This window comes from Astyanax mexicanus, chromosome 18 (assembly GCF_023375975.1).
Source record: "Astyanax mexicanus isolate ESR-SI-001 chromosome 18, AstMex3_surface, whole genome shotgun sequence".
Taxonomy (NCBI): Eukaryota; Metazoa; Chordata; class Actinopteri; order Characiformes; family Acestrorhamphidae; genus Astyanax; species Astyanax mexicanus.
Window position 1 is genome coordinate 42,796,880 of NC_064425.1, and position 14,935 is coordinate 42,811,814.

The following is a 14,935-nucleotide window of genomic DNA, read 5'->3' on the forward strand; positions in this document are numbered from 1 at the left end:
AATGTGTCAGTAACAAACACTTTTTAAAAACAATCAAAGAAAGGCGATGTAGAAGAGAGATAGAAAACTAGACTCAATACTCGGCCAGGAGCTAATGAAACAAAGGGGTATTTATACTAACACAAACCAGGTGTGAGTAATCAGAAGCTGGGAGAGCATGAATGCTGTAGCGTTTTTTTGAGGACTACGCCACTATTGCTAGCATTGTATACATGTTGGCAGCATTGGCTAAAAGCTCTGTACTTCAAAGTGCTGGGGGTGAATGTAGGTAGGGTGTAGTCCAAGTTAATCCAGGTTTAGTCTGCATTTAGTCCACATTAGTCTAGGTATAGTCCGGGTTAATCCAGGTCTAGTTGACATGTGGTCTAGGGTTAGTCATGGTTGTAGTGCAGTCATTGTTGACTAAGCTGCACTGTGTTAAAGGTATATGAGCAGCATTGTTTACACTATGCACTTCATGTATGTGGATTATTTATTGAATATTGATTGATTTATTTATTTATCTGTGTATTAATTAATGAGTGGGTATATTCTGTGTTGTGTTAAAAGGGGAAATGTTCTGTGTTGCAGGTGAGAATCCTCAGTGTATCTCTCCGTTTAGATGCTCAGTTATTTTCTAATTTTCCCTCAGTAGAGCAGAGTACAGTAGTTGCGTTTACCTTTCTGGAGCAGTTGCTGAAAAGAAAACACTTTTAAAAAATATATGTATATATATTTATATCACAGTCTATTTCTTAACTTATATTGAAATAAAGTATTGTCTAGTTCATACATAAATATATATATTCACTCGTCATCAAAAAAGTAGTTGCACCCAGAAGGAAGTGTGGGATTGTAGTTCTATTCAGAATGAAGATATATTAAACATTAAGGGCGCTATTTTAGTGATCTATAGCCGATCGCTATAGATCAGTTGAGGATCACGCAGCTGGATTTAGAGCGTTTCGGTGTGTCTTTTGTATCGTGAGTGCGTCTCGAAGTGCAATGCAAAAGACATCTACTAATTCTCCAGTTGTCATTCCCTTTAAGAATCAGGTGAGCTCTGACTTTGGCGTGTTCTTATCTTAACAGTAATGTTATTTTATTTTTTATTCTGTTTATTGTTGAGTTAAAAGTCGGGTTTGTGCTCTGCAGTGCATCCATATGTGTGTGTTTATTGAGCGGGGGCAGCTAATGGATAAATTGTTGGCTAATGGCTAAAATAGAATTGGGTGACTGACTGTTGACTGTTGTCAGGGTTTTAATCAGTCAGTGCACAGTACAGCGCACCTGTATTTCCTGCCGCCAAGATTGAAACACTCACTTCCAGACCACCAGGCCCATCAGTGTAGATTTATTACCAAACTCCGACGCAAGGCTTGAAAATACACTGTTGACGGGGTGTAAGATAGCAATGAGCATCACAACGCACCTTGCGCAGGGTGTACAATAGGGCCCTTTGATTGATATGGGTAATATTTATTGAGCTACACGTACAGAAGTAGTGTGTAACACATGTGTAACACTGCAACATTCTAGACATCTCAGCATGGAGTTGTAGAGGTTCCTAATGGTGCTCTGCGATTAATACATCCCATGCAGGTCGAATTGTGTTGGGAGTGTTGGTTAGCATGTCTAATTGCATCCCACTCGTTACAGCAGTATGTGGACCAGCATTGTCCTGCTGAAATAAGGCACCAGTTGCTGTGTGTGTTCCAAAAAGGTAATTGACGTAAGATTAGGCTCAGGCATTTCATTACTGTTGGCTGATTCCTTCCGGGTGCAACAAATTTATTTGACATATATTTAAAAACAATTTTATTTCCGGTTACAATCATATATAACAGTTGCTAAATCTGAGTGACTTTTTTCTGTAGTTAAGGAAGTTAATTACGCACAGTTTCGCAGTTTCCCCCATACAGAACTGAAATATATGAACATATATTTGTTTATAAATTATGTGAGATAATGTATTTCAAAATGGTACAGTACATTAAAAATATGTTCTTGCTCATTTTCATGGATAATGTTTTTAAATATGTTTTATAAATACATTTTCTTCTTATTGTATTTATTTATTTGTTTTCTGCATAAAATATCCACCAACACATAATCAATGATTATTTATATATTTGTTTGTTTATTTATTTGTTTGTTTGTTTATTTGTTTGTTGTCCGGCAGTGTGGTCAGTGCAGCTGTGATTGTGTACAGTGTGAATCTGATCGTTGGCTGTAAATCAGAGTCTGATTTTAAATAAAGTTTTATTATAAATCAGTAAAAGAATTCATGATTCATTTTTTTCACACCAGTGGATCAGCAGTTTAAGACTTAAGCACACTATATGAACAAAAGTATTTGAACACCAGTACATTACATTGTTTCTTCTGAAAAAAAAAAAAAATATATATATATATATATATTCTTTTTTTTTTTTTTACAGTTTTTTTCCAATTGCTTAAACAGAGTTTAAAAATAAATAAATAATTAAAATACTTAGCACAGTTCTCAAAACCACCCAACATCCAAACTGCACAATAACTTATATATCCTAATATATCCATATATATCCAAAACTAAATATAGCATTATTAAAACCAAACTTCTGCACCAAACAGCACACGCTTCAAGTCAAGTAAAAAAGGCTTTTATTGACCTGACTTTGTGCTGTTTGGTGCAGTGAACAGGTATCAGTGAAAACAGGACATTGTTGGTGGATTATTCTTAGTTCAGCGGTGACACTGGGGTGTTTAAAAACTTCAGCAGCACTTCTGTCACTGGTCCACTCACACCAGCACAACACACACTAACACCTCATACACCACCAACATGTCAAATTTAATAAATATCGGACAAGAGCAGGACGTTATATGGATATATATGGATTAATTCATATTACAAGATTTTTATCTTAAGATTTTTAACTTAATGAAATAAGGAAAAGCTCTCATCTTTAGTAAGCTTTACCATGATACTAAAATACACTGCCTGGCCAAAAAAATAAGTCGCCACCAAAAAAAAAAAAGTCACACACTGTAATATTTAGCTGAGCCGACTTTGGCTTTGTTTGCAGTTTTACTCATTCACTGTGACATTGTTTTAATAAGCCTCTGCAACTTCACACAATTTATTTAAATCCAGTGTTGCATTAATTCATTTTTCACCAAGATCTTGCAGCAGCATTGATGATGGTAGAGTCTGACCACTGCACAAAGCAGCTCTTCTCCGTCCAGCACATCCCAAAGATTCTCAATGAGGTTAAGATCTGGACTCTGTGGTGAACTCTCTCAATCCATGTGTGAAAATGATAAATGATGATCTCATGCTCCCTGAATCCGGATCTCTTTCACAATTCCAGCTCCATGAATCCTGACATTGTCATTTTCTAGGAATATGCCTGCAGTGTCACCAGGAAAGAAAAAATTGTTCCATTGATGGAATAACCTGGTCTGTATTCAGTATATTCAGGTAGTCAGCTGACCTCATTCTTTCAGCACATACTGTTGCTGAACCTAAACCTGCAGACCAGCTGCAGCAACCTCAGCTCCAGAAGGTTCTATTCTTTTGGCAGTACTTCTCTTCTACAGAGACTAGACACGCTGTGTATTTGTGTGTATGTGTGATAGAGATCAGACAGGTGGAGCAGTGCTCCCTCAGGCGCAGTTCTGCAGTGTGTGCATTAGCGGGTTCTGATTGGGTTATTTGTTCTGGGTAAGTGGTGCAGGTGTTCTGTGGCTCAGTTTGACTGATGAGTCTACGTGAGGAAACAGACTCTGTTCCAGTGAGACCTGCCTCATCACCACACCTCAAACAGCTCCTGCTCTTCTCCAGTGTTTATTAAATATGACATGGTGGTGGTGTATGAGGTGTTAGTGTGTGTTGTGCTGGTAAAGTGAGTGGATCAGATACAGCAGAAGTGCTGCTGGGGTTTTTAAACACCTCAGTGTCACTGCTGGACTGAGAATAATCCACCATCAGAGTCCTGTGTTCACTGGTAAACAGACTAGGGGTCAGCAATTAAGTTTGGCCATGGGCCAGATATTTTCCAAGCCATTACGTGGTGGCCACAAAAAAAGTGTAATGGGATGGAGTGTTACAAACTGGTAGCTCTCAAGCCCAGAGGGTTGTTGAACCCAATTGCAGAACAGTTGATCTCAAAGCAGGTAAACCCAATAAGAAAAAAATAAGTAAATAAATAAATAAACACACTACTCCTCACGCGAAATCGAACCCTTGTCATCAGGGTCGTGGTCCAATACTGTACCACTGCCCCAGCTAGTGAATTGGGATATGCCGCGCCGAGTGACAGAGAGAGACAGGGGAGGAATGTAAACAAAAGCTTACTAGAAAAGCATTTAATTATTTTATTTTTTCATTATCGTTCAGTATAGTTTAAACAACCTCACGGGCCAGATGTTTCATGCTTGCAGGCCAGCCCTGCTTTAGATAATGGGTAAAGAAACAAGGAGGTGGTCATAATTTTATGCTTGATCTGTGTGTTTATCTGTCATATTTATTTGTGTATTAATTAGTGCAGGTTTCTGTGTAAAAATGTACGATTTTTGTAAAAGACTGGCATGCCAAAAGTCAGTATGTAAATTTTATCGTGAAGTTTTGCCTTGGTAGTTGGCTTGGAAGCACCTGACCTCACCTTTATAAGATGTGGTGATTATGGTGGTGATGGTGATAGTGAGGATAGTGGTTGTGATTTTATTGTAGTGGTGATGATGGTGATGATGATGATGGTGATGATGATTATGGTGGTGAGCATGATTAGTATAATAGTATAATAATAATGATGGTGGTGGTGAGGATGATGATGATGATGATGATGGTGGTAGTGATGATGCTGTTGCGGATGATGATACTGGTGGTGAGGATGATGATGGTGGTGAGGATGATGACGCTGATAATGATAATGGAGATAGTGATAGTGATGATAATAGTGGTCGTGATGATGCTGCTGCTGCTGATGATGTTACTGGTGGTGATGAGGATGATGATGAAATGGTGATAGTGATGATAATGGTGATGGTGTTGGTTATGGTGATTATGGTGGTGAGGATAATGATGATGCTGCTGCTGCTGATGATAATACTGGTGGTGGTGAGGATAATGATGGTGGTGACGATGGTGATGATGAAGATGGTGATGATGATGATAGTTTACAGTGAGGGATGCTGCTCTCTGTAGAGTTACAGAGTTAATCTGTGGGAAAATATAAAAATTATAAATACTGGTGAGAAATCCTGAACCTCCAGAGCTTTGGGTTTTCTGTCCCAGAGCAAGAAAACAGCAAACAGAACTCCATAAAAAAATATTAATTTATTAACTGTTATCACACAGTGACATTAAACAACTCACTCGGTTATGGGAGCGGACTATGAAGTGATTAATAGTGATGAACAGTGATGAATGAGGAATAGTAATGAATGATGATTGAACAATGAACAGTGATGAAAGGTGAAAAGTAGTATTGACTGCTAATGCTTGATGATAAATGATTAATGGTGATAAAGTTGACTTTTAAATGATGATAAATTGTAATAAAAAGTAATAAATTGTGATAAATAGTAATGAATGGTGATGAATAATGAATAGCAATGAATGACTAATAAACAGTGATGAATGGTGATAAGCGGTGATAAAGTTGAATGATGACTACTTGTGATAAACAGTAACAAATTGTGATGAATGGTGATTATTAGTGATGAATGATAAACAGTGATAAATGTTGAGAAGTAGTGATGATAACTGATGCTTAAAAATATGAACGATGAATAAAGTTGAATGATGAATGGTGATAAATAGTGATGAACAGTAATAAAAAAGTTATGAAAGGTTATGATTAGTGATGAATGGTCAACAGTGGTAAATATTAAACGGTAAGCAATAGTGATGAGGATAACTGCTGCTTGAAGATGAAAGACACATGAAATTGAATGATAAATGGTGATGTAATGTAATAGTGATGAACAGTCATAAAAAAAGTTTTGAATGGATATTAATAGAGATAGATGGTGAACGGTGATAAATGTTGAATGCTGAGAAATAGTGATGATGAAAACTGATGCTTGAAGATAGAGGATGAATAATGTTGAATTAAAAAAGGTGACTAATAGTGATGAAGAGTAATAAGTTGATGAATAGTTGTAGAGATGAAGGACTATTGATGATTTATAATGATTAATGGATAAATATTTATAAACAGTAATAAATGATGGACAGTGAATGGTGATTAATAGTGATAAATGGTGATGAATGGTGATGAGCGGTAATGGGTGGTGAGGTATGACCACCTTTTTACATAGTCAATAAATCTCATGAACTATTTCTGAAAACAATACACTTTAATTAGGGTTGTTATATAAAGATGTTGTTAATAATCTGAGGGGCTCTGAGACTCTGTTTCCCGCAGTGATAAATATATAAAAACAGTTTTACCCACTGGATTAAATTATTCCCAGACAGAAAAACCACCGGACATTCACAATTTCTCCGACCATTGGGTCTCAAAGCAACTCTGAGACCCCCTCAGCTCCTCTAGGGAGCGATTTCTGTTCCCAGCATGCCGAGTAAAGGCAGGAGGCAGAGACCTCTTATCTCCCCAAGGGGCGGCTGGCGTTATTCTGAGCGAGGGCAGATTAGTGACAGTGAGGTGAGAGAGTGTTCTCCATCCCTGTTCTCCTCAGAGCGATGAGCTCATTCCTGATAACAAGAAGCATCCAGACACAGCGCACACTTAGCCTGATTACGATAGAACAACAGCAATTTAACGGTTCCTGCTATGCCGGGACAGCATGTGTCCTGCTGTAGGAATCTTCGGTCACCTCAGGACGGGTCCTGTAGTAAAGCTAATATTGTTTTATGTGTAGTTATACGTGTAGTTCTGCTGTAGAGCTACATAGCATTGTGTTTTCCTTCCAAACAACCCAATTTTGGTTTCATCTGTCCACAGTACCTTTAGCCAGCACTGGTGTGGAACATCCAGGTGCTCTTTTGCAAACTTGCTTACTGTAGATATGTCAACAGAACTGTTAGCATGTGCCAGAGATTTCTGTAAGTCTTCAGCTGACACTCTAGGATTCTTCCTCACCTCGTTGATCATTTTGCGCTGTGCTCTTGCAGTCATCTTTACAGGATGACCACGCCTAGGGAGAGTAGCAACAGTGCTGAGCTGTTTTGGTTCCCATGGGTTGTCTGATAGTACTGTTCCACCGACGTGGAATTGGCACGTTCTGGTTCTCAAATCTAATTTTGAACCGGTCTGCTACGTTTTCACCAACAAAAGTAGATTCCAGAACCAGGAACGTTCATGTGCAGCGGGTTCCAAAGAATACTTGGTTCTTCAGCGCGAACCATAACTGCTTCTGTTCTGTTCAACGCCCTCTGTTGATGATGTACAGTATGACGTGAAGTTTTGACGGTTCCAATAAAACTGGCGGAAACGTGGGTTGGTTCTATTTGGTTCCAATGGGTTGTCTGATGTGGAACCAGCACCGCTCCGGTTGGCGAACCTAAATTTGAACTGGTTTCCACGTTAGAAAACAGTCAAAATGTGCACCAATAAACCACATGAGCACGTTGTCTCCTCTGATTGGTCAGAGCTGTCTGGCGTGGGAGCAAGAAAGTAAAAACAGTGAGAAGATATATGTGTATCTGATATCTGTATATCTGTGCAGTGTGAAGCTTCTTTAACACAAAACGCCGAAAATTAGCTGCTGCACTTTTAAACAGTATTTACAATGGGACTACAGCAAAGGTGTGAGCAATGAACGCTGCACAGGCTGCGCGTGTAAACAGCATGGAGCAGCAGCAGAGACAGCATTTGTTCATAGCAGTATATGATCTGGCTAATATATCAGATTAAACTGTGCCTCATCAGCAGTTTTGCTTGATTATATTTAAGCAAAGTATATTTGATAACGTGTCACTGATTCCAAATTAATCTCGTGCATTAATGCTTGCATTAATGTTGACAGCAATACTTTTTTTATTTTGTAAAATCAAGCTGCAATTCTAAGAATATTTGACTAGAGTCGGATCAGAGTCCAGGTCATGTGACTTGAGTTCACATGTCTGGTAATATAAATTATTAGTGATTATACAATGAAGTGCCTCTCAGAGGAGTTCAGTGGGGGTTAGTGGGGACGGAGCCATGATGGAGAACAGATCTTAATCCTCAAGTTCTCTTTAAATGTCAGCAGAGAAAGATGACTGATGGGAAATCGTATTTTTATAACCCCCATTTTTTTTATAACCCCCATGTACGCGGACGTGTACACGTCCAACATCATAAACACCGCAGACAAACTGAGAAATCTAAAAAAAAAGAGATATAGTAATATAATGTATGTAGATGCAAACAATAAGGTTATTAATTTCCCATTATTTTGCTTACTAGCCAGCAAATTTGTAAATTACATTAGGGCACACTGCGTCTGTATTAATTCTCATTCATAATTTTAATTCATTTAAATTCCTGTTTTAATACATTTTCATAATCCATAATGTTTAGACGACTGAAACAGTCAAATTTAACTGTTCATATTCAGTGGTGTTCATATTTTTGTTACTCGTTTACTTTGTTACTTGTATTTAATCCAGCAATTAAGCAATTTTACATTAAAATGCTTTACACATGCTCGCTTCACCTAAATTGCAAGCAATATAAACAGCTTACATGGTTAATATTTGCCCTTTACCTTCCTTATGTTACATTTCTTTCAAAAAGTGCTACTCTTTTTTTATTAGTTTTTTTAATAAAATGTAAAAGAAAATGAATTTAACTCAAGATATGAGTAGAAAATTTGATTAGTTTCAAATTTACAAATGAAGCAATGTTTATTAGCCCTTGGCCAAACAGACTGTATGTAATATAAATGTGTGTAGGGGGGGGGGGGGGGGGGTGGGGGGGGATGTACAGTGTGTGTTTATAGAAAATGTGTTTTGATATATGTTTTTCACAAAAAATGAGCCAATGCCAATGAGTTTGAGTTAGAAAAAATTTTTTTTTAGTATCATTTGATGGAAAATGAAAACGGGTCCCACAGACCCGAACACCACACAAGGGTTAATGAATGTAAGTATACTGGCATTACAGACTAATAACTGGACCTATAAGTGGATTAATATTGATTTGATTTTATAATAATTATGCCATAAACACTGCAGAAATCACACAGTTTCTAAGTGCATTTCTCCTATTTTTTTTAGTAATATACAAAAATATGTAATAATACTAAAAATTATTTTTAAAACTGATTTTAAAACTTGATTTAAAATTGAGGTTGAAGTTACCTAAAGTGTACAATTCCTAAAGCATTCGAATAGTCACCTTTAGAGAAACTTTTAGAGTAAATTTTAGTCATTTTATTAATTATTTTTGTATGAGCAAAAGTAAGTCTAAATAACAATGGGAATACATGAAAATTGGAATAAATTCTCTCTCTCTAAAACACTATCCTTCTCTTCTCCTTCTCTCTATAACACACCATCTCTCTCTCTCCCTCTCTCTCTCTCTCTGTCCCTTCCTCTCTCAAACACACTCTCTATCTCTCTCTCTTTCAAACACACTCTCTCCCTCTCTCTCAAACACACCATCTCTCTCTCTCTTTCTCTCTCTCTTAAACACTATCCCTCTCTCCTCCTTCTCTCTATAACACACCATCTCTCTCTCTCTCTCTTGTAAGGCTGGTACTGGAGTGTGGGTGGTCAGTCTGTGATGGAGCTGGAATGCTGAGGGTCCAGAGTAGCTCTGAAGGTACAGTACAGAGAATCTCTCTCTCTCTCTCTCTCTCTCTCTCTCTCTCTCTCTCTTTCTCTCGCTCATTTTCGTGGGCAGACTTTATGTTTAGAATGGTTTCAAACTGGTTCCAACTTTAGTTTTTAACACTACTACAACTACTTCATAATAGTAATGTAATGAAGCTTTATATGTGTGAATGTAATGATGATATGTGTAATTGGTTACAATATTAGAGTGAAAGACTAAGTTTATTGGCAAAAAAAAAGACGGAAGGAGGAAGGATGCTCTAGGTTTGATATAAGATAAGATACGATCTTTGTTTATAGAGGTGTACAGGTTCTGTTTGGATCCTGCAGCACATTTACCCAAAGGTGTTGCTACAGCTGAACCTGTAGATCCTGCTGTACACTAGTAGATTTTTAATTTTTAATCTAATAGGTGATAAATCAGATGACCAGCCAGAATCAAAATAGGGCAGAGAGACACTGCTTGAAACCCTTGCTGTGTGTGGGGGAGCATTATCCTGCTGAAAACTGCCAGTATGAGGCAACACACGTGGCTGCAGGATCACATCACTACAGCAGTGGACGGAGGAGGAAGTGGTGGAGTGGAAGTGAACTATCATTAATGATCTTTAAGGAGGACAGAAAGGAGTTCTGAGACATTAAAAATATGTGTAATCAGACTGATCTTAAAACAGATCTAATCAGACCTCACTTCCTCCAGACAAGCCTTTAAAAATAGACCCCGGATTCACATAGCGTCCAGATCTGGTACAGATACATTTAGGCAAGCGGGTGGATTTTTATTTTTCTAGACCTGCACTGACCTGAGTTGAAAACAAATGTAATGAAGCATTTCCTCATATTTCTATTGTGATGCTGCCTAGTAGTGATCGACTGACATTGTTTTTTAATGGAAACTGTGCAGAAAAGGCAATGGAATATTTTCACAGTTTATTAAAAACAAACACAGAATATTAATCAGCCAGCCGTATATAATCAAGAGGAAGATGGATGATCACAAACCATCAAACCCCCCAAACTGAACTGCTTGAATTTTTGCACCAGGAGTAAAGCAGCATAAAGTTATCCAAAAGCAGTGTGTAAGACTGGTGGAGGAGAACATGATGCCAAAATCCATGAAAACTGTGATTAAAAACCACCAGGGTTATTCCACTAAATATTTATTTCTGAACTCTTAAAACTTTATGAATATGAACTTGTTTTCTTTGCATTATTTGAGGTCTGAAAGCTCTGCATCTTTTTTTGTTATTTCAGCCATTTCTCATTTTCTGTAAATAAATGCTCTAAATTACAATATTTTTAATTCTGGAGAAATGTTGTTAGTAGTTTATAGAATAAAGATGTTCCAAAAAATGTTCATTTTACACAAACATATACCTATAAATAGCACAATCAGAGAAACTGATTCAGAAAGTAACGAAAGTAGTCTCTTAATTTTTTTTTCCAGATCTGTAATCTATATCCTTTAATATGTTTTTTAAAAATATATATAACATTGCAAAAAGTATTTGACAAAACACATTTTCAAAATAACTAGTCATGGAAGCTTTTTTTTAATTAGCACCAGAGCTAGTGTTATTAATATATAAGAGTATTGCTTGTTTATAGGTTGTGCTCTGTTCCTGTTTTCTCCCTCAGCCATTTTATTTGTATATTTATCACTCAGTGTGTTAAGGAATCTGCTGATAATCTCAGGAAAACATTCCAAACTGAAGGAATTCCGTATGAAAACACGGCTCAGTGACGAATGAATCTGCTGGGATAATGACCCTGTAATGTTCTGACTCCTCTTGAGTAATTTCAGCTTGTTAGGAACGCTCTCTCAGATTATCAGACTCTGCTCCAGGGCTCGGTCTGACCTCCGTGAAAGGTCAGAACATAAATTATTGTTTGCTGGGAGAAAGAGAGGGAGGCGGGGCTCGGGCTGTTTTTGCATATCTTTATATTCAATGGTGTTTTTTTTTTTTTGTTTGTTTGTTTGTTTTTCAAATTGTAGATTAAGCTAATCTAAATTATACCTCAGTTTGTTCTGACCCTGCAAGGTGATTGGCTGAGATGGGTTCTATGAGTGCCGTTATCAGCCGGTAATGCACTGTAACCAAAGCACTTCATGTATTACTCCGCCACATACAGGTAACCTAGCAACGATGCAGCGCTTACAAGCCAAACAGCGCAGCTACAAACAGAGCAGCAATGGAACTATTCTAACTGGTGGAGTGTTTATAACCAAACAGATCCTATTTTCTCCTCCTCTTTAACTCAGAATCTCTCAATAAACAGCGATAATGGAACTGTGGTATAATCACAATAATACACTCGATGTTTGTGCTATAACATGTAACATTGGCAGTGCTGTGCTGCGGTCGTCATGTGTTCCTGTATAATTTATATGTCTTGAAAACGTAAAATGTAAAAAAGCGTAAAAAGGAAGGAAACACATTGAATGAGAACATGTGCGCTTTTGACTGGTACTGTATGTTAGCCTAAAATAAAAAGCCAAAAATTTATGAATTCATAGGAACATTTAGCCTCAGTTGGTTTTTGGTTCTATGGAACTATGTTTGGTTTAACTTGTGTCTTCTGTTGCTCTGCTGTTGTAGGAAGGTGTGTATCCACAGACTTTGTTCAGGTGAAGGATGGAGAACCTCACCGGTCTGGAGCTCACGTGTAACCTGACCAAACACGACTTCATCTTCACCTTCATACCGCTTGTCTACAGCTTCAACTTCCTGCTGGGCGTGGTGGGAAACAGCATGGTGGTGGTGGTCATCTACCGCCACCTGAAGCTGAAGACGGTGGCCAACGTGTTTGTGTTGAACTTGGCAATCTCGGACCTGACCTTCCTCGTCACCCTGCCCATGTGGGCGGCGTACACGGCCCTGGGCTACGAATGGCCATTTGGCGACTTCCTTTGCAAGGCTGTGGCTGGGCTGTCATTTTTCACGCTGTATGCTAGCGTGTTTTTCCTCACGGCTCTTAGCGTCGATCGCTATCTCGCCATTGTCCGGCCGGTGAAGTCGCGGCAGTGCCGGACGGTGGCCTGTGCCTGGCAGGTGTGTGCTCTGGTCTGGCTTTTTGCTTTCGTTCTGAGCCTCCCAGCGACGTACATCCGCAAAACGCACTTCATCAAACACGCCAACGTGACCGTCTGCGGCCTACTGGATGCTGAACACAAGAGCCTCCTAGCCGCTCTGAGTCTGATGAAGGCCATTTTGGGGTTTCTTCTGCCTCTCGTCATCATCTTGACGTGCTATTCTCTGATTGGCCGGGCCCTGCTAGAGGCGGGGCAGGTCCGGAAGAGTTCAGGGACACAGGGGGACGAGGTGTTCCTCATGCTCGCGGCTGCCGTGCTCTCGTTCTTCCTCTGCTGGGCGCCGCACCAGGTCTTCAGCTTCATGGAGGCGCTGTTGACACTGAAGAAGATTCACGCGTGCGCCGTGGTGGCGGTCATCGACACAGCCATGCCCTTTTCCATCTGCATCGCCTTCTTCAACAGCTGCATGAACCCCATCCTGTACGGCTTTGTAGGCAAGAACTTCCGCAGGAGCCTCTTGAAACTGCTGAGGTGTTCCTCTGGTGCTTCCTCACTGAACCATCCCAGTCTCAGCACCAGGCTGAGCACAATGTCCTACCGAGGCTCAGAATCCACGCAAAATACGGACAGAAGGAACATGTCACTGTCTCAAGTGCCTGAAATGTAGTGTTAGCTTCTTTTGCCAGTTACGTTTGCCTTGTAGCAACAAAGCTAATTGGTAGCTTGTGTTAGAGAGTTAGCTTCCATTGCTTTGTTACATCAGCCTTGTAGCTCTTATAATAACTGGTGGGTGTACACTCTTCTCTGTATGTATGGGCAAGGGCAGGGGCAAAACAAAAAAATGGGCACCTACTGTTTGCCATGGGGTGTGTACGTTATAAAACTTAAAAAGATAAAATGTATTCAAGTGTTTCAGAACAGAAATCAGTTTTTTTTACTCGTACATGATTAACAGCAATGTATAGTGATAGAGTGATCTTGTACCATTGATAGGGCATTAATAGGGCACCACATTACAATTTATTCTCTGGTGTGGCACTACAACTCTATTAAAGGGCCACCTAAGTGGGTGTTTCGTCATTTATGGGTGATGGAAGGCTACAGACATCACACACATATCATATCAAACAATAGAACTTTATATTAGTTACCTTATCAAAAATTAGTGAGCAATTCAGATCAGAAAACAGTTAGCATCGCCAGTCATTATGGCTAATCTGCCCTTTTGAGCTTCATAATAAAAGCCCCATCAGAAATTACTGTATTGACTAAAATAATAAATTACATACATTTTTTATTTGTACTTTACGAAGTAAGTTTTAAGCAGGGCTGATTGTTCTATTATTACAGAGCAACAGATTTCAGCTATTAATGTAAAAAATGTAACAAAAAAATGAGTGTAGTTACTCTTTAAATTGTATTAAAGTAGTCTCCTACAAAGAATCTCCTACACATTTCATCCGGGGTGTGTGTGTCTTCTAAAGTAGTTAATGTTTAATGATTAGAGTGAATAAAGGTGCAGCTATAAGAATGTTGCAGTAGAGATATACAGTATTTACAGCATCTGTTACTGACTGTTACTTACCTCAGCTAAAATTGTACAGGTTTAAATAATTTGATTATGAGTGTGATTAAATGTGATATATTTAGATCTGAGTAATGGGTGGGGCTAAACTGCTGTAGACTAAATAATGGGTGGAGCTTGGCTGATGTAGATTGAATGATGGGTGGAGCTAAACTGCTGTTTAGTGAATAGTATTTTAATGGTCTATTGATTAATGATTAGAAGGAGTATTAACTATGATTTTGGTGGATGTCATATATATATATAATGGGTTGTGAAATATTTGAGACTCTGTAATTGTTGTTATAAAAGAAAATAATATTAAATAAATAATTTCTAAATTACATCACTTTTGCCAGGTTGAATATGTAAATACATTCATAGCACAGATTAATTAGTCAAAGAGCACTTATAAAATAAAAATACCATTCAGAAAATTCTAAAACTCACCTTACCTTTACTTTATCTTTGTTTAAACCTTTTTGGATTTGTCTAACCCTAACTTTAATTTTTGATTTTTTTTTTAAACCATAATCTTAATTGTTAATTTTAACTTTTTTATTTGTCAAACCCTAACCTTAATTTT

General features: G+C 38.2%; 1 protein-coding gene across 1 annotated transcript; it reads left to right on the forward strand.

The window, feature by feature from the left end:
• The first annotated feature begins 9,428 nt into the window (after nucleotides 1-9,428).
• On the forward strand, nucleotides 9,429-14,615 carry agtr1a (angiotensin II receptor, type 1a). The gene is made up of 2 exons (XM_007245133.4): nucleotides 9,429-9,740; nucleotides 12,352-14,615. The coding sequence occupies exon 2, from the start codon at nucleotides 12,388-12,390 to the stop codon at nucleotides 13,450-13,452; it is 1,065 nt and encodes a 354-aa protein (XP_007245195.3). The 5' UTR covers nucleotides 9,429-9,740; nucleotides 12,352-12,387; the 3' UTR covers nucleotides 13,453-14,615.
• The last annotated feature ends 320 nt before the right edge of the window (nucleotides 14,616-14,935 follow it).